Source organism: Salarias fasciatus, chromosome 6 (assembly GCF_902148845.1).
Source record: "Salarias fasciatus chromosome 6, fSalaFa1.1, whole genome shotgun sequence".
Taxonomy (NCBI): domain Eukaryota; kingdom Metazoa; phylum Chordata; class Actinopteri; order Blenniiformes; family Blenniidae; genus Salarias; species Salarias fasciatus.
This window is the reverse complement of record NC_043750.1, coordinates 35635920-35655227: the sequence shown is the minus strand read 5'-3', so window position 1 is coordinate 35655227 and position 19308 is coordinate 35635920. Positions and strand designations below refer to the sequence as shown.

Here is a 19308-nt window from a genome sequence, read left to right as displayed (position 1 = left end):
TGATTGAATTAGCCATCCTGAAGCACGTATCATTGCCTGTTTTGTTTCTGGTTGCCTTCCTCATAGCTGACCTCACATCATCCTCACATCCTCCGTCTCTTTGAGCAAACCTCTAACAGCCTCTCGTTTTGTTTTGCAGCTCTGGATCCAGTCGGCTCGGCGGCCCGCATCCCTTTTGTGACCGGGAGTTCAGTAGGATGCCTGGATTTCAGTAAGATTACTCGACTTTCACTCCTGCACTTTTTCTTTCATGTTGTTAGCTGGATTACATGGACTGATAAGCATGTCAGTGTCCTCGGGTGGGGACAAAAATAGCTGCCGCTGCATATGGTCCGCAAGCACGCACACACAGCGCGCACGCACACACACACACACACACACACACACAGATGCTGAAATAATTAGCTGCACCTTCATAAAGCCTCATGCCTCATTCACGCCTGTTAGCTCTGTGAAATTGTGTCTTTTCCCTCATCAAAGTGTGACACGTTAATAGACAGATAACTGCTTTCTGTCTTCAGCTGGACGCTTTGAGGGTCCGAGGTGAGCGAGCGAGCGAGGGAGGCCGAGATGAGTCTGACATCCTGGTTCCTGGTGAGCGGCGGCGGGACGCGTCACCGTCTCCCCAGAGAGATGATCTTCGTCGGGAGGGACGACTGCGAGCTCATGCTGCAGGTACGGAGCTCTGAATTCACTGGATCTAAACTCCAGTGACTGACTGGGTTTTGTCTGATTCAGTCCCGCAGTGTGGACAAGCAGCATGCGGTCATCAACTATGAGCCCAACGCAGACGAACACAAAGTGAAGGACTTGGGCAGCCTGAATGGGGTGAGTCAGTGCGTCAGTTTTGTTCTGGTTTCTGTCGTAAAGACTTGATGGATGGTCAGTCGTGTTGCAAGTCTAAATGTCCAATAATCGTTCTTTCGCTTGTCTCTGCAGACCTTCGTCAACGACGTCAGGATACAGGAGCAAATATACGTCACGCTCAAAATCGATGACAAGCTGAGGTTGGCTACGATATCCTTCCAGTAGATTCTGATGTTTTCTGTCAGCACAAGGTCACGGCATGGGGGTCAGCTCCGTAACTGTATCTGTTCCTGAACGGCTCTGAATGCTCACTGTTCTCTGCATGCTGCATAATAGATGAGCCTATCAGTGCAATGGTCCTGCAGGGAGCTCGTCGTCTTTTACCTTAACCCGGCTCACATACCAACCTGTTCACCGTGGTCCGAGGAGAGCTGCATATTCCCGAGGAGGCCCTCAAGGTTAGACAGCATGCTGCGCCCTGAAAACACAGCATCTGGAGTTTATATGAAAGCAGACAGGATAAATTTAATCTGCTCCAAACAGGACAGCCACAAAGATCTACTTTCTTTATCAAATTGTAAAAAATGTGCCTGGGTTTAGTCAAAGGAATGAAAAAGAAATCCTGCTGATCTGAGCAAAAACTGCTTTTCACAACTGGTGAATCTGCTGTTTCATCATGAACTATGGCCAGCCGCTGCACCAAAGACTGAACATCACCTTAAAGCTGTAGCGAAGCCAGAGTGGGTTCAAGGGGGCGGTCGCCTCAGGGCCCACAAGGTCACAGGGCCTTGTTTCATGTGATGTGTTCACATTTAATCAGAAATAAATTATTATAATAAAATGTGCAGTGTGTGCGAGAAGGTATACGCATATGAGTGTGGGCTCAAAGTTGCTAATTCTTACATTACAACTGTCCATGAATGCATCAGAGCTGTAAGCCAGCGCTGATTGGCTGTGCGGCATTAAGCATTAAACAGTATGCTAAACACTATGCTAGCCGCTAGCGGTACTACCCAAAACCTAACATCGGAGCCACTGGTGAGTCAGTGAAGCCTTCAAAAATATTATCTTTATCAGAATGCTGTGGTCTTAAACACCTGACTATTTGAATGTGCCTTGTGTTGCTCACAACTACAAGAGACCTTCGAGTCTATTTTTTTCTAATTTGCGTGAATTCCAAAAGATATAGATACTATCTGAATAGATTGTGTTATTTTAGACCAGCTGTATTCATTTTATATTGAAGTTGTATCAAAGATGGTACAGATGTAGCCCATAACTTTTTGTCTGAGCTTTCAGCACCATGGACAGCGGACGCTCTGAGATTGACAGCTGTCAGGCTGCATTTGTGTGTGTGTGTGTGTGTGTGTGTGTGTGTGTGCGTGTGTATGTGTATTTGTTCTTCAGAACAAGTTTGTGAACTGGTTTGTGACTTCATTCTGCTTTCTGGGGCATATAGGTTTGCTTGGCTCAATAAAAGTGAGCATTAGTGTGTTGTTTGATGGTAGCATGAGGGATTGTTTGAATGGTAAAATTACTATCATAAGGGCCCATCGAGAATGCTCCGCCCCCTCTGTACTGAGACCCACGCTCCGCTTCTGCCTTAAAGAGATCGATGAGATCTGAAATCTGCAGCGACATTAAGTTTCTGTGTCTGAAGCCGTGAAAAGAGACAGAAACTCTCACCAACGTGTGTGTGTTCATCAGTTTCACGGCGCTCTCCTCTCCTTCATCAGCACGAGAAGCTGAGCAGTCAGCTCCAGCTGAACCAAAGGAGACTGCCGGAGGCGGAATTGTCCAAACCGGAGGTGAAACCCTCGGAGCCGCCGGCCCCACCGGTGTGTGAGGGGGCCGCCGCCGCCGCTGCCAAGCCCACCGAGGCCAGCAGGCCAGACGACAAGGCTGCAGGTGAGCGAGTGACCCGAGCACATTACAGTGGAAACACTGTGGGATGTGGAATATGTTGTGTTAATTTGAAAGAAAATTATTTGACCTTCTTTAACTTTTTTTAATCCAACACATAATAATTATTTTGAAAATGGGCATATTATAAAAAGTAAGAGTTTATTTTTCCATGTTCGACCTCTGTAATGGAGACCAAAGATAGTAACTTCCCATCTGTGGTGCAAGTGACACGAAACGACACTAAAGATTCTCTATTTTACTGCCTGTACAATAACTCCTGAGGCACTCGGATCCCTTCAGCTGTGGTAAATAAAGTTTGATCATCTCCTCAAGCCTCGCGCTGTTTGTTTTGCCAGCGGATGTAGCCGTGCTGCACAGGGGAACGCCACTTTACGGCCAGCCGGCCTGGTGGGGAGACGAAGACGCTGATGATCCTCAGCCAGGGAGAGGCGAGGAGAAGGGCTCGGACAGGAAGAGGGAGAAGCCTGAAGCAGGTAATCAACAGGATAGGTGAAGAAATACATGTGAATTCAAGACAGAGGTGACTCTTTAGGGTGCTCACCTCTTTACAGACGCACAAGTTAAATATAGAAGGCAAAACATATTTTGATAAACTCAGTAAAGAATTTAATTTTGATATTGCTGACCACTTCATACACCTACAACTAAGACGTTTTGTGAAATCACAGCAAAGATTATTTCCAAATTGACGAATTCAAAAACATTTTGGAGCCAGTAATGTGTACATAAAAGCCAATTGGGAAAACAAAGTGAATTGAAGCATGCAATGCAAAAACCCTGCAAAAACCCCTGAATTAAAAAGCATGGAGAGAATTTGGATGTGGGAACTTAATCCCCTTTTTTATGTCCCATATTCAGAATAAACAAGCAACAGCAGTGTTACTGGAGGAGCTGTGGACAAATAAATGCAACCATTTGCATATTGTCTGGTCATGTGTGAAAATATAACAGTTTTTGGATTTGTTTCTGTCTATTCCTGAAGAGATTTTGGGTTAAGATCCCCAGGTAGTGTGTCTTAGATTGACCTTTACTGAAGGTAAGCTTTTGTGAGTCACAGTTAAAAAGGCCAAAACCAGGATGTGTGATCCTCCAACTGCAGGACTGGAAGGAGCTCTGCTCTGTGGGAAAAAAAAAAGAAAGAAAAAGAAACGTACTACTTTAAGATAACTAGCAGGACAGAGTGGAAACACTGGGATAAATGGAGATGGTCGGGTTGTATTGGTGAAATGTGTTTTCACAGCTTGATATCTGAACAGTGTCTTCATGTTTCATTTGATAGACACCAAGAAAAGCGCCGAAAACCAAAAGTCTACCCAGCAAGCGACCTCCAATCAAGAGCCGAGCTACTTTGAAATCCCAACAAAGGATGGTCCCTCGGGAGCTAAAGTGGGCGGCGAGGCCCCGGAGGCCGCCGCCTCCTCCGAGCCCGTCCATGGCCACGCCTCCTTCACCATCGAGTTTGACCCAGGGGCGTCGGGGAAAGTGACCCTCAAAGACCGAGTGGCCAAAGTGGCTCCGGAGACCAGGCCGCGGCCCAAGAGGGCCGTGGGGGAGGAGCTGAGTCCACTCCAGACCGCCATGGTGGCGGCGGAGGTGAAAGTGGCGGACTGGCTGGCCCAGAACGAGCTGCCCCTGGCTCTGAAGGAGACGGTGGCGGAGGACGACGGGGAGAGCGTGAAGAGTGACGTGCCCGTCCAGCTGAGGAGCCTTAAAGGTGTGTAAGTCACATTTGTCATACAGAGAGAACAATGGTTTCACATGAATCCTTGTTGGGATGATCCACTGTCTCCTTCCAGGCAGTAAACACGAGGACGGCACTCAGAGCGATTCGGAAAACGCGCTGGGAGAGCAGCGCAGGGCGGCGGCGCTGGAGGAGCGTTCCTGGGGGCTCTGGGGCGGCGCCGGCATGAAGTTCAGAGAGGGTCGGGCCAACGTACCCGAGGGTCTCTTCGCGGAGGAGGACAGCCCGGCGCGTCGCCGCAAGCCCTCCAAGGGGGCGGCTGGCGCCGCCGACAGGAGGCGAGGCTCTGCGCCACATCAGCAGGGCGGGCGTGATGAGCGCTGTCAGCCCGCGGACGATTACAGCGACAGGGGGACCTACACCATCGAGATGGAGAACGGAGACCACGAAGAAGAAGACGGCAGGAACGCGACGCACAGGGTGAGGAGGAAGAAAGACGTGAGAGACCTCTCTTATACCGTCATCACAGATATCCAGCGGACATGTTGGACTGCCTCTCATGTGTTTATGCGGCTGTGTGTGTTCAGGCGTTTGGTGCAGATGAGCAGCCGGGGGGTGTGTCCAGGCCGGGAGCCGCTGACCAGCGAGAGAGGATCAACTCCCAGAGGTCAGGGGCCGGAGACAGAGGGAAGCCTGGACGCATGGAGACAGAGGTGCGAAAACCTTTAACCTGCTCTAGACAAGTTATGAAGTTCTGCGCTCTGTGGAGCGAACACGGGAGCTTTAAAGGTTAAGAGACTTGCAGTGGTGTCTGCAGGGCTCAACACATCTGAGTGGATGACAGCTCCTTTTGTTTTAAAACGTAGCAGACCTGATGTGTGCAGACTGTTGTTCCTCATTCGTCAGTCGATTGGAGGACTTTAGCATTACTGTAGAGGTGGAATTCGTTTTATCCACCTGAAAAAATACAGTTTTCTGAATTTTAGTGTAGCAAAAATATTACAACTAAGTACATAATTTCAATTATTCTTTCATGAAATATGATATATTCAATCCAAAAGTTTCTTTTCTAAGTGTTTATTTTAGACCGTGGTACTTTGTGAAGCGCCTGAAATCACTGAGGTGTTCAGGTTGAAAGAACAACATCTGTAACATTTTCAGATCCCATCTTGTCGAGCATTACCTGAAAGAACTCTGTTTTGTTGTTTGTTCTCGGTCCAGGTCTTGTCTGAGGAGCTGATGGTGGGCGGTCCCCGCTGGGTGTCGCAGTGGGCGACGCTGGCTGCCAGCCACATCCGGACCGACCCGGAGGGATCGGGAGGGGACAGTCAGGTCATGGTCACAGAGGACAGAGGTACGAGGCTCGGGCCGAGATGGGCATGTCAGGACTTGGTTTCTACTGAACTTTGTTCAGCAACATTTTAAGAAAAAAAAAACCTGGAAACCTCCACTTTTGCTAGATTGAGATATGCATATTACAATAAAAATTTAAATCTCTTAACATTTTGTTACAACAAGCTTCAAGTATTTGTCGGCATTCATTTTACAGATAATTTCTTTCAAGGTTTTTATGTTATTCACAGCTTTCTAATGCAATTTGCATGCTAGAAATCATCAAGTAAATGGTATGGAGTCTAGTTTACACACATCTATCTTTTTTACACTATTGACAATACTATATTTTGTAGTTCTCAACTCAGTTCTTTCACCGATTTCAACTGATTGAGTTCAAGTTATCTGTCTTGATCATGGTGAAGCAAACAAAACGTTTTCCTGGTGCGCTGGGTGGAAAAAAGTGTCTAAAAGAGGACTTGTATGATTATGGTTCACCGCAACATCAAATGGAGTGCAAAATACTTTCCCCTCAGTGCTGTACAAATGATCAGAGAACAGCTTTCCAAGGTCCTTCTTGGGGTTTTCTTCTTTAGATTCATGTATAAACACTTCGCTTGATGTGATCATAATTCAAATTAGATTGCATGCATGAGAACTTCTAGTCGTTCTCCAATTAGTTTAAGAAAATGCAAAAAGAAACTGCAGCAATTCAGAAAAATGCAATTCTGCACCGTTTCTTTGTGGAGAGACGAATAAATATACTGATACTGATTTTTCATTGAAGGTTTCTTTTCTTTCAGCCGAAATAAGTGAATCCAGCCACTCGGCCTCCTTCGCCTCCTCTGGATTCACGGAGCGTAAGAGGAGAACTCTTCCTCAGCTGCCCGGCGAGGAGCTCAGTCTAGGAAGAAGGACTCCCGGCGCAGGTTTACGCGCAGACATGGGGGAGAAGCAGGATACGGAGCTGCAGGAGAAGGAGAACGTGGAGGAGAAACCATCCAGGGATAAAAGGAGGCCTGCTCAAAGCAGCGGAGGTGCGGGCAGCCATGGTGGGAGCCCCAGTCGCTCCTCGCCGGCTAAATCGCAGGACAGCGGCGGAGGGAGGTCCAGCCAGTCGGGTGTGCTGGCCAAGCTTCCCCCTCTTCCCCTGACCAGCGGCGAGAAGAGGGTGGAGGAGGCGCGGAAGAGGAGGAAGGAGGACGACAAAGCTCGGGACAGCAGTGGGAAGCCACTGTTGAGGCAGGAGAGCTTCACCGTGGAGAAGCCGAGCGCCAACGTTCCCATCGAGCTCATCCCCCGGATCGACGCGCACCCGGGCAGCAGGGCTCACAGCAGGGAGGCCGGCATCGACAGCCTCACGCTGCAGAAAGACTCAGAGGCTGTAGCGGCGTTTCTAGAAACCACAATATCAGAGGGCGACCCCCCGAGTCAGTCCATCGAAGGCTCCATGTCACCGGAGTCGGACGTGGACACAACGAGCACCGTGAGTCAGGCCGACGGAGCCAGGAAGGTGGTGCAGAAGCGACGGACTCTGGCGGGACAGCTGAAGGAGAGGACGGTGGTCTGTTCCACCAGCAAGGGTCCAGCCGGAGGCAGGGACGCCCAGGACCGGAGGGCCAAGAACCGATCATCTGGTCCTCCGCCGGCCAGGGCCTCGCCGTCCCTGGACCTCACTGACGATGACGTCAACTCCAACTCGCTCCTCTCGGACTCACAGCCCACCTCCACGCAGGCGTCCAGGAGCTCAAATACCCGAAGCCAGACGTCGGGCACGACGGTCGGGGCCAGCACCAAGTCTAGCCGGGCCAAGGCCGCCCAGGCCCCCGGTTCCTCCGCAGCCGGTAAAACTGCCAACGTCCCAAAGCCCAGACCCACCAGGGCCTCGCTGCTGAGACGAGCCCGGCTGGGAGACTCATCAGACACTGAACCTGCCGATCTGGACCGGATGTCGGTGGCGTCCGAGGCCTCCACAGCGAGTTCCACGTCCAGGACGGGGATGGCCAAAAGGGGAATGTCCAGGATAGAAGCCCTGGCTCAGCCGAGGAGGCCCAGGGTGGGCTCCCCGTCCGCCCAGAGCGACTCGGAGGCCACCCGTGACCAGGGGAAGAGGTCTGGGGAGCGCGAGGCTCTGCTGGAGAATACGGCCTCAGACAAGGACTGAGGGGGTCCAACGTGGCGGCGGTCTCTGGACAACGAGCCAGAGCCAACAGCGCCTCCAAGCTGCCCGACAAGAGCAAAGGAACCTCCCCGTATGGACAAAACACACCTGCATGTAAGTATCATTTCAGACGATAGTTTCATTCAGTCATTATATATCACCTCAATCATCTCGTGTCATATATTTAGCTCAGGGACCTCAGGAATAGTGCCACAAATAGTGCCATAATAACCTTTAATTTCAAACTTCAGAAGTTTTTTCTTTGTAGTCGTACAGAGTATACATGAAAATGTCTGTTTTCACAAAGCAAACAATTAAGACCAAAAAAACCTACAATCTTAACAGAAAGGCAATTTTAATGAAACCTTTTGGTGCATAATACAGTGAAATGTCAAAAAAATGATTCTATAGCTGTTGCACTATTTTTACAATCTCACCGTGACAGCATGGCTTTGAGGCTAATGCTAGTTTGCTAGCTTTCATGGCAGCATCACTGATGTCTCACTCAGATCTCAATAAATTTGTTTAAAAATCAATGTTTTCTTTGACATTTGTGCGCTTTGCTCTGTGGTTTTGGCCAGATTGGAGCCTCTTGTGGGTTCAGGTTTGGCCCACGAGCCTTATGTTTGACACCTCTGACCTGAATTCTCTTCCCCCTCTCCCCCTCAGCTGGTACTCGGTGGCGTCGCGTCCCCGTTGAGTACGCCTCCACCTCAGAAGACGAGTACGGCTCCAACCGTCACTTATCCAAACAGGGTCATGCACGGCCGTTCCCCTCCACACGCGTGGCCCAGCTCGGGGGTTCGGCCCCCGCCACCCCGAATCCGGCGGGCCTGGCTTCCCTGAAGCAGCACTCCAGAGAATCTGACGACTACATGAGAGACTGGACAGCGCACAGCGAGGAGATAGCCAGGTACGTAGACGAGAAGCACGTCAGTGCGGTCTGAGAGGAATCATGAGTCACTCCAACACCAACCCAGCTTTTGGCTGTGCTGCTATTTTTATTATTTCATCCGTGATCTGGGTTTCTAGGATGCTTTCAATTCGAAGTCAGAAAGTGTGCTCGCCAGGTATGATGAAAAAGGTTCTTTACATTCATCAGATGTTGGTATCCGCATGTTTCCACTCGTCAGGATCAGCCAGGATCTGGCCAAAGATCTGGCCATGCTCGCCAGGGAGATTCATGATGTGGCCGGAGAGATCGACTCAGTCAGCCCTGCCGCGGCGGACCCCGGAGCTCTGGTACACTCATCACTTTATGCAACAACCACAGCATGATGTGGGTTTTTCCTTTCTCTCACTGTGACTGCAGAGTATCTGCTGGCTCCCTCATTTCATACCGTCCAAGTGAAGTCTGTAATTAATGGGACACACATTCCTAACGAAACCACGTTATGTAAAGCTGGAAAGATATGTGATCTGATGGACTGATGCTCACTTGTCAGGCATTTGAATGATTTTCTTTTAGTTGGAGGAGAGAGTGTTTGATGACAGCCTAGACCAGGGCCGTCCATCGGCAGAGCACGGCGGCGCTCCTGGGACCAACGGGCGGTCGGTGGAGCTTCGACAGCGTGGCTCCAACGGGCAGAGCACTCGCTCCATCCGTCGACAGACGTGGAACAGAGAGGACGTGAGTCTGCACTTTAATGCAGAGTTACATTAGTTAGGCTCCGTCACACACAGGCTTTTTATCTGAGGCATTTCAGAGTTTAAATTTCACACTGGCTCTTTCTTGATGCATGTCTCAGTCCAGAAATGTCTCATCTGCACACAGTTAATTTCATCCATTCCAGGGTTGTGCAGCACTGTTGGTGAAGGCACATTCACGGCGTGCTTTTGGTTTGTGGGAGGACAACTGAGACAGATAAATCCTAAACCTAAGCTCAAACCAGGCATATTGGTGCTGTGAGGGAGGAGTGCGAACCACTTCTCCAATTCCCCCCTGGTCCTCCAACCCAGGGGTCTCAAACACATTTTCGTTCAGGAGCCACATACAGCCCAATATTTTCTCAAAAATAATGCTATAATATCCCTTTGTTGTGGTGCAGAGTAGCTGTGATGAAAATGTCTGTTTTTAACCATTACTGTGGAAAATCACTACAATCTCAACATGAAGCCAATTTTAATGAAAACTTTTAGTGCAAAATACAGTAAAGCATCCAAAAAAAACAGTGGCATTATGCACATTTTTACAAAGTCACCCAGACAGCATGGCTTTGACGCTAATGCTAGTTTGGTCACATTGATCTCTGGGTCTCAGTGTCACGTCTGCTGCATTTGCTTGTTAGTTTGGTGGGCCAGACTGGAGCCCCTTATAGGTGGCTTTTGGCCCACAGGCTTTATGTTTGACACCCCTGCTCTAACCCATCTGTGGTTCTTTCTGCATTTGTAGTGCAGAAGTTTGCCTTAATGCACCACTAGAGGGAGCTCCAATCCCATCGATAATCGTCCATATAATTATCAATATTAATTTTATTATAATACAAAAAAAAGTTTCAAAAAGAAGCATATTTTCATAGTGATGTTTACCATCAGGCTACCTGATGGTTTGAGTTAATATTCAACTCATTTACAGCACTCAGTCCATATTTGTGAGTGTGAGTGTTTTCTTTCTGCTGTCACCAGGCGGTGTTAGACGGTCTGCTCCTCGCCTCTGTGACTCAGCTCTCCACCAGGATTCGCCAGGCTGTGGACAAAACGAGCTGCAAAATCAGGTAAAAATTACATTCCATTACCCTGCAGGAGCTTAGTGTGAACATGAAGTCTATTTTAAATGCATTTAGCCACCAGAAAGCTGCAAATGCTTCAACTGTCAGTGCAGGAGAAAGTTGCCTGGTGCGTTCAGGTTCCTCTCAGTGTTTTCTGTCAAGAAAAAGGCAGCCAATAGCGTCTGAGTGACACATCACACAGCTTTACCTGGCAACCAGAAACATATTTTCCTCATTAGCCTGACACCTCAAAGGCATTTTATCCACTCCTGCAAGCCGCAGTCATTTTCTGCAGGAAATCACTGCAGCACTCAGCTAATACTTCTAACAACATCTATATTAAGCATGTTTTTTTGTGCATTTCACTTTCATCTATTTCCGTATCAACCTGGCATCAAGGATCCTCTTCAAGGATAAAGAACGCAAGTGGGAAGAGATTGAGACCAAGCTGCAGGAGGAGCACGACTCCTTACTACTCAAGAGCTCCAGCAAGGTGCTGAACATCTGTTTCCCATACTACACTTGTTTCATTGGTTTTGATCACAAATAATTGCAGTATGGCTCATTAAAGAAATATTTTGTGCCATAATTGGATGGAATATCATAGAAATCTCAAGAAGAAAAGGATATTTCATAGCAACTGATGTTTTTCCTAAATAAAGAGGATGCGCATGAAGTGTTTCAGGTCACGTCACAACCCTGAAATCTGAATAAATGAACTGCAATTTCAACAATGCTATTTCACAGTTAAACATGCGCTTTACAACTTACAGATCACACTGGACTGTTTACATCTTCAAAGCCATAAAACATTTGGCCACATGTTGCTGGGAATCAATGGTATAGCAGATATTATGACCACAATAACTTGTTAAAATCAATAGCTTATCTTTAATGTAGGGACATTTTTTTCATCTGTGTAGCAATCCTGATCACCTGAATTAAATGACTAAATTATACCCCTGCTGGTAAAATGACTTTATTGCAGTTCATAAGGCTGGATTTGGCCCACAGACCTTATGTTGGTCGAACACCCTGCTTTAAAGCTGCTGACTGGCACCACTAAACAAACGTCCTCTATTGTATGTGAATTAGTCATTAAGAGTCATAAAATAACAAATAATAGTAGTAATATAGACTTCATATAGTATTAAAAAACAGTAACACCTTTTTTCTTACAGCATGAGTGTAAGTGTAGAGTGATCACACTGATATGATGTGCTGGTGAAGTAGAAGAAGACGTTTAAAGAGGTACATTGTAGCAGTTGTTCGATGCTGGACTTTAAGAGAAATGTCATCTACATAATGCGGCTTTCTTTTTGGTAATTTCTTGGCCGAGATTGATGCAGACATGAAGCAGACTTGAAGGCAGTGCAGCGAGCCCACAGTGAAGCATGTCGTCCTTATGAATTTATGGATATAGTTAGTGAGCTTTTCATTGGAACAAACCCAGGAGTTCGCTGCTATATCTGATTACTCTCTGCAAGCAATCACACTGAGTGCTGACAGCGTTACGGCCGTTCGGGGATCAGATCAACCGGGCCTGGATCCTGAGCGTGCTCCTTCAAAAACGTGCAAACGCTTTTTTTTAATTAGGTGATCAAATCCAGTTGTTTCAATAAAGTTAAACTAACAAGGTTACCTTAAAAAAAAAGAGAACAAAAAAGTCCCCCGTCATAAATCGTAGCTTTAACTGAGCCGCCCTGGTGTGAACCCTGCAGAGCGACGCAGGCCGTCTGACCCTGGCACGGGTCGCAGGGCTCGTAAAGCCTTCACTGAGCTCCAGACTTTAGATGAGATTAATCCAGGGTGATTCATTTGGTGTGTGAGCTCTCACTTAATCACACCCTCAGCCTGACCTCCTCATTTATTTATGTTTATTTAACAGGAGATTTCAACTATTCTTCAAGACCTGAAGCGAGTGGAGCGACAGCTGATAGGTACGAAGATAATCTCCACATCAAAAGGAAGAGAAAGTGTGAGATCCGTAGTGTTCGGACTCATTTTTATGTGTCTGTTGTGTTTCAAACCGTCAGTCATCGACATGATGGTGGACCCAGACGGGACCCTGGACGCGCTGACCACCCTGGGAATAACCAGTCCTCTGTCTGACCTGAAGATGGGCCCCGGGGCTCAGCAGGGGGCGTCCGTGTCGCTGCCCGGAGCCGACGCCCCCTCAGGTACGCTCTCGGCTCCGCAGGCCACCGGGGCAGAATGAAGAGCTCCGTCAGGCCCGACCCCCGACGCACCAAGGACTTCATCCCCGACACATCCATCATATCGGACACACGGCGCCCGGTCCTTGGGGGAGGTCAGGATGTGACGGGAGAGGATTTTCCTCCCCAGGACAGCGGGAGAGTCCGAACTGCTCTGAGCGAAAGCCAACCACACAAGTCAAACAGAAAGCTCTGGAGGGAACCGGCATCCTGTACGAAACCCAACAGCGAGGCTCATGAAGGAGCCTTCATATATGGCAACCAGTGTTTCCTCATTCTGTCCCTCTATCCCTAAAAACATGTTTTAGAGTCAAGCTTCACAACCCAACCCCCAAAAAAACAACAAACTGATGTTGAAACTTGAATTTCTCAACAAAAACCTGTCAAACTTAATACCAAACCTAGAAAAAGTGCAATGCTGCCCAAAATTCTAAGTGTTCTTCCCCCCTGTCAGAGAATTATTTCCCATAATAAATATATTTTTGTCCGTCTCAGTAATGATTTTCCATCCGAAACGGGGAAAAGAGCTGGGGGTGTACATGATGTACCGCTGTAGATGTTTATTATCATAGTTACATTTATTACTTCCATCCATGCCTTTCTCGTGCCGACGTTACTCCAAACCAGTGCATCGAAAATACACCCTGTGTGAAACTATCAAATCAAATGTAGCTCCCACGAAAAAAAGTTTTTCCTCTTCCAAATGTATTTCGTCACAAGTGCCCTGGAATCAATCTAACAATCATGGCAGAAGGAGAGAGACAATGATGAACCTTGTTCTGTTTGCACATTTTAAATACGCTCATCTTTCATCTGAGAGGGACCAGGACACGGCGTCTCCGAACGAAAACAGGGTTAAAAGCAAGCGAAGTGCGTTCTGATGGCGTGTGAACCAGCATAGACCAGGGCTACCTCTGAGTCCTGCAGCTTAACCTCTACCGATGCAACCAGAGGATCAACTGTGTAACGACTAGATAGGCTTTTCTTCCGATGTCTTTCCTCATACGGATGTTTACACATGAATGTAACCTGATCAGAACTCTTGGAGAAAAATTTTAGCCAAAACAACTTTAATAGATATGATCAATGCATTTTGCTCTCAGCATACTTTGTCTTGAATTCTGTTTAAGCATTTGAACAATTTCTGTTTGGATGTTTTGTATAAAGTTTTTAGTTTTTTTTTTTCTTAATTAATATTTTAATTATTAATGTTATGTTTAATGTTGACCTTGTAATATCTGGGCATTGTTTGTCTCATTTCCAATAAAATGCATGATAATCATGAAAACTGTCTTCCTTTTTGTTTTGTACGCTGTGCGAAACGTATGCATCTCTTTCCTTTATAGGAAAAAAGGAAATGACTTTCATGTAGATCAATTAAAAATTTGTAGATTTTTAATAATTTGATGGTCTCCCATGAAGCAAAATCAAAGAAAAGATCAAATTTGGCATTCAGAGCTCATTAAGTGTCTTGATACGTGCTGTTCAAGTGCAAACGGGCTACTTTTGTTGCCATAGGTTACTAGTTTTATTTAGATCGGTCTTGAACAGTCCTTTTTTGTGTGCAAATTATATTAATAAATCAAAGATAAAGTTTTTGTCTTGTTTAAGTAAATGTAACTGAAAAAAATTCAAAGAAAGCATCACGTTTTAAACATATTTCTCAGTGTTTAGAAGAACATTTCTTTTTAATCAATGTTTCCTTTAAAATCTTTTCAATTTTCTTCATTGGAGCCTTTTGCAGGCTGATTTTGGCCCTCGTGCCTGATGTTTGACACCCCTACTTTCAACACTGGTGTACGTGAAGTACCTAGAGAAATCCCATGAAACACACAGGGAAAACATGCAGCATGCACAGAAGGGCATATTGAATAACCACCACACCGCTGCGCCACCCTTTCATTTACCACGATGACTGATCATAAAAAAAAAAAACAAAACATTATTTTGTCTGAGTTTTCTGGAACATCAAAGATTTGAAATAAATAACTGATTGCATACAGCAATATATTTGCCTTTGTTATTACTAGTACAAGCTTGAATAGAGCAACATTTGCATAGACTGATGAATCATGAAACTAACATTAACAATATTTGATCAGAAAAGAGGTCAGAATGAGTTTGAGAGGCCGATTGCTCCATTTAGAGTCCCCTCCTGCCCCCCAGCCTCCTCTGCTTCCTCCTCCCTCTCTCGCCCCCCTCTCTCCCGCTTCCTGCCTCTGTCTTTGCAGAGCCCAGTCCACACGACAAATTAGGTTTTAGAGGCCACACGGCCAGAGTTGCTGCACGGCTAATTGTATGTCTCCAGATATTCTGCTCCACTTCCTTAATCCTTTAAAGCTGTGTCAGGGTTTTTCTCCCCAGTGAGCGACTCTGACTGAAGCTGCTGGAGCACATCAGCGCTTCTGCAGGTGTTCACCTCAGTGGGAACAGTTGGTTCCTCTCACTTTTATTGAGTTCAGGCTCTCGGTGGGCTTCGTTACCTCCCTCACACCGCTTGCATTTATTGCATATAGAAATAAAATATTCATAAACCTTTGTTGCCACTGAGGTATACATTCGAGGGTTGTATTTAGATTTAGTTGCATTTTCCAGACATATTACACGATTAAGCGAAAAAGCGTTTTTCTCAGGTGGGGTAGGCCGTGTGCATTATTGGATGTTCAGTGTAATTTGAGCAGCCGCAGATGATTTAGCACCCAAACAGCCTGAGAGTGAACAAGACGTATGATGCTGCACTGTGGGTGAGCAGGATACGGCTATTGCATTTACATATTCTGCACTGCCTCATCGACAGAGCATCGTTGCTTGTGGGCATTGGAGAGGAGAGGGGAAGCTTTGTCAGCAAGTTGGGTGTTAAACTCCACCGTGGTCTGGACTGGATAGATATAGCGGAGAGGAACTGTCCATCGGCCAAATGTATTTCCCCTAAAAATTCATGATGGCCACATATGTTACACAATGTGTTTACGGTAGAAAATAAACACAAATTACACTATTTCATTTTTTATTATTCCGATTTGAGAGAATTCCTATTTATTTGTGTGTGTAAATTTGATTCTTACTTCACTAATGGCAGTGATATTAGTGAATTAGGTTAAGCAGTTGGGATTGAACCTCACCTCTGCAGCTCATTTTTACAAATTAAGTCATTCAGCTCCAATGAAAAGTACAAATTTAACTCATATTTCCAGAAAAGCTATGGCTGTTCATAATGTGTCCGCTAGAGGGCGCAGATTTTTTTTAAAACTAGTTATTGTTTTCTCTGGAAAAATGACATTCAGGTCATATTTAGAGAGATTCTGACTGAAAGCTGCAGAAATCAAGACTACTACAACTCACAGGGTTTAATACTGCAGGTTTCAAACAGGAATTTAAGGTTGTTTATGAATATTTACCTAAAACTCTTCAATAAGTATGAACGCGTTTAGAATTTACTCTGTATTTCCTGTTGTACTTAAAGAACATTGTATGTTTCAGTCCAATGTAGATTAAAAAAAAGTGCTGTAGAACATATAATTGGAATCTCTGTGTCTAATTTTTATCTCCAGCTGAACTGGAGAAGAAACAGATGCAGGAATATGAGATGGGGTGGGGAAGTGTCCAGCAGTGTTGAACACATGGAGCCACTTCAGGGGCCACAAACAATTCAGGTTCATCTTGAGTGGACCAGATTGGTCAATCAGTGAAATGAGAGTACACATGATGAAAATTTTGACATATTCACAAAACCAAACAATTACTACTGAAGATGACGACAATGACAACATGAGGCCAACTAAAAGTTAACTCTGACGATCATGAGTCTCAAAACTTATGAAAAGAAGGAAAATAAATCCATGGTCTGAAGAAACACATGAGTACGACATTACTAATGCATCAAGAAAAAAACTGCTCTGGTGGTATTAACACTGTGGTCGGGGGCTGATTGCTGTTTTGAAGTAGATTAGTACAAAGTAGTCGATTTGTCTTACACCAGCACCTTTTGGCGTCTTCAATTTGAATTGCAAAGGCTTTAACCATCCTCTTTACATTTTGCGTGTGTGTGTGCGTGTGTGTGTGTGTGTGTGTGTGTGTGTGTGTGTGTGTGTGTGTGTGTGTGTGTGTGTGTGAACAGACCTAATTCCGCTCACACACTCAAATCGAAGAGCTTTGTCTTTCTTGTGGACCAGAGCCAAATAACCATGGGAAAGGTTTGAGGTGAAGACGTGTTTTAAGGTGAGTCGAGTGTTCAGGATAGCTGTTGGATTGAAGTTGAGATTAAAGTCCATCTATCTATAATAAATATCATTCAATAATATTTTACCATTGAGTTTGGGAAATTTCTCCTTTGGGGATAAAAGTTTCTTAGTTTCTTGATGTATGTATGCATGTATGTGCCTCTGTGGCTGCTGTGTGAACCTCAGGACATGTCCACATGTTTTCAAGTGAAAACTCAAAACTTTTGTTTCATTTTGTTTGTCCGTACACCTGTAGTGGAGCCAGAGTGAAGGCAAGGGGGCGGTCGCTCCAGGGCCCACAAGGCCATAGGGCCCCGTTTCATGTGATGTGTTCACATTTACTCATAAATAAATTATTATAACAAAATGTGCAGTTTGTGAGAGAAGGTATATGCATATGATTGTATGCTCCAATTTGCCAATTCTTACATTACGACTGTCCATGAATGCATCAGAGCTGGAAGCCAGCGCTGATTGGCTGTGCGGCATGAACGAGTTCTTTCTTTTGCACTTGGTCTGAACTCTTGAGGGAAGTTAAACAGTATGCTAAACACTATGCTAGCCGCTAGCAGTACTACCCAAAACCTAACATTGGAGCCACTGGTGAGTCAGTGAAACCTTCAAAAATATTATCTTTATCAGAATGCTGTGGTCTTAAACACCTGCCTATTTGAATGTGCCTTGTGTTGCTCTCAACTATAAGAGACCGCTGAGTCTTTTCATTTTTCTAATATACATGAATTCCAAAAGATATAGATAGCTGTGTCTATATCTATCTGAATAGATTGTGTAATTTTAGACCAGCTGTGTTCATTTTATATTTAAGCTGTATCAAAGATGGTACAGATTTAGCCAGTGACTTTTTAATCTGAGTTTTCAGCACCATGGACAGCGGACGCTCTGAGGTTGACGCTTGTTTCGCTCCATTTGTGTGTGTGTGCGCGCGCGTGTGCGTATGTGTATTTGTTCTTCAGAACAAGTTTGTGAACTGGTTTGTGACTTTATTCTGCTTTCTGAGGCATATAGGTTTGCTTGGCTCAATAAAAGTGAGCATTAGTGTGTTGTTTGATGGTAGCATGAGGGATTGTTTGAATGGTAAAATTACTATCATAAGGGCCCGTCGAGAATGCTCCGCCCCCTCTGTACTGAGACTCACGCTCTGCCTCTGCCGTACACAAAACATTCCTACAAAACTGAATACATAACTTTTAACATTTCACAAGGTGCAGCATTTTGCTGCTAATGCTTGTGTGTGTGTGGTTTTACTACAAAAAGAGGCAACAGCACCCACTAGTGGATTCTACATGCTAATGTTTGAATATGGATGAAACCAGTTTTCAGTGGAAATAACAACAGTAATGTTTTATGTCTATTTGGACAATGTGTGAGGTTATCCTGTTGGCCAGATTGAACCCTCTGGTGGGCTGGTTTTGGCCCACATGCCTCATCTTTGAAGCCCCTGCTTCAGACACTCAGATTGAAGAACTGTGGGACAAGAATCACGTTCTGGGGCTTGACTGCGGTTAGAGTTTCTTCATGTTTGTGGTGAGTCTGCAGGAAATGATGAATATAAGTCAGTGTAATGTCCCTGGGAGGTGATGAAGGTGTGTGTTCACTTCCCAGCAGGCATATGGCACCTTTCACCACCTGCACGAAAGGTTTCTTGAGGTGAAGCTACAGTTCCTCAAGACGCTGTGTCTCTGCCAGCATCAGTATTCTGTATGTGTGGTGCAAATGGATGGGATTTGATTTGAAGAAATGGTGTGTGTATGTGTGTGTGTGTGTCAGAGAGACAGAGCGTGTACGTGTCTTCATGTCTGATAGACTCCTCACACTTTTTCTCAATTAGATTACTCTGCTCCGGCGCCTTCTGCGCTCTGTCTTCTCCACACCAGCCCCTGTTGCTCCTCCACCCTGTCAGCCCATTACCCGCCCCTCCAGTGCCGCCTGAGAGACTGTACTACATACACACACACTCACACACACACACACACACACACACACACACACACACACACACACACACAACCTTCCCAATGAGTGAGGAGGCGTTGGTGCTCTGCCCACCAGAAGTCTGAATACACAAACACTGAAGCTCAGACAGCAAAGAGGCCAAGAGTGGCTTCTGACGGAGAGGAGGGAGTGTGTGTGTGTGTGTGTGAAGCGGAGTGTGTGCCTCCACCCCAGCAGACAGCAGCCATCCACAGGTCATCAATGGAGCTGTCAGATGATCCAAGGTCGCGGGGGCCGGACCAGG

At 46.0% G+C, this 19308-nt stretch overlaps 1 protein-coding gene across 1 annotated transcript; it reads left to right on the top strand.

The window, feature by feature from the left end:
* The first annotated feature begins 529 nt into the window (after positions 1-529).
* LOC115389859 (centrosomal protein of 170 kDa-like) lies at positions 530-12833 on the top strand. The gene is given in 20 exon segments (XM_030093427.1): positions 530-675; positions 739-828; positions 940-1010; positions 1199-1265; positions 2544-2715; positions 3069-3206; positions 4013-4447; positions 4530-4912; positions 5002-5127; positions 5636-5768; positions 6550-7841; positions 7843-7863; positions 7865-8021; positions 8577-8820; positions 9041-9149; positions 9376-9537; positions 10533-10621; positions 11015-11108; positions 12504-12555; positions 12652-12833. Coding segments are annotated over 20 exon segments (4122 nt in total). The 5' UTR covers positions 530-570.
* Positions 12834-19308: the final 6475 nt, after the last annotated feature.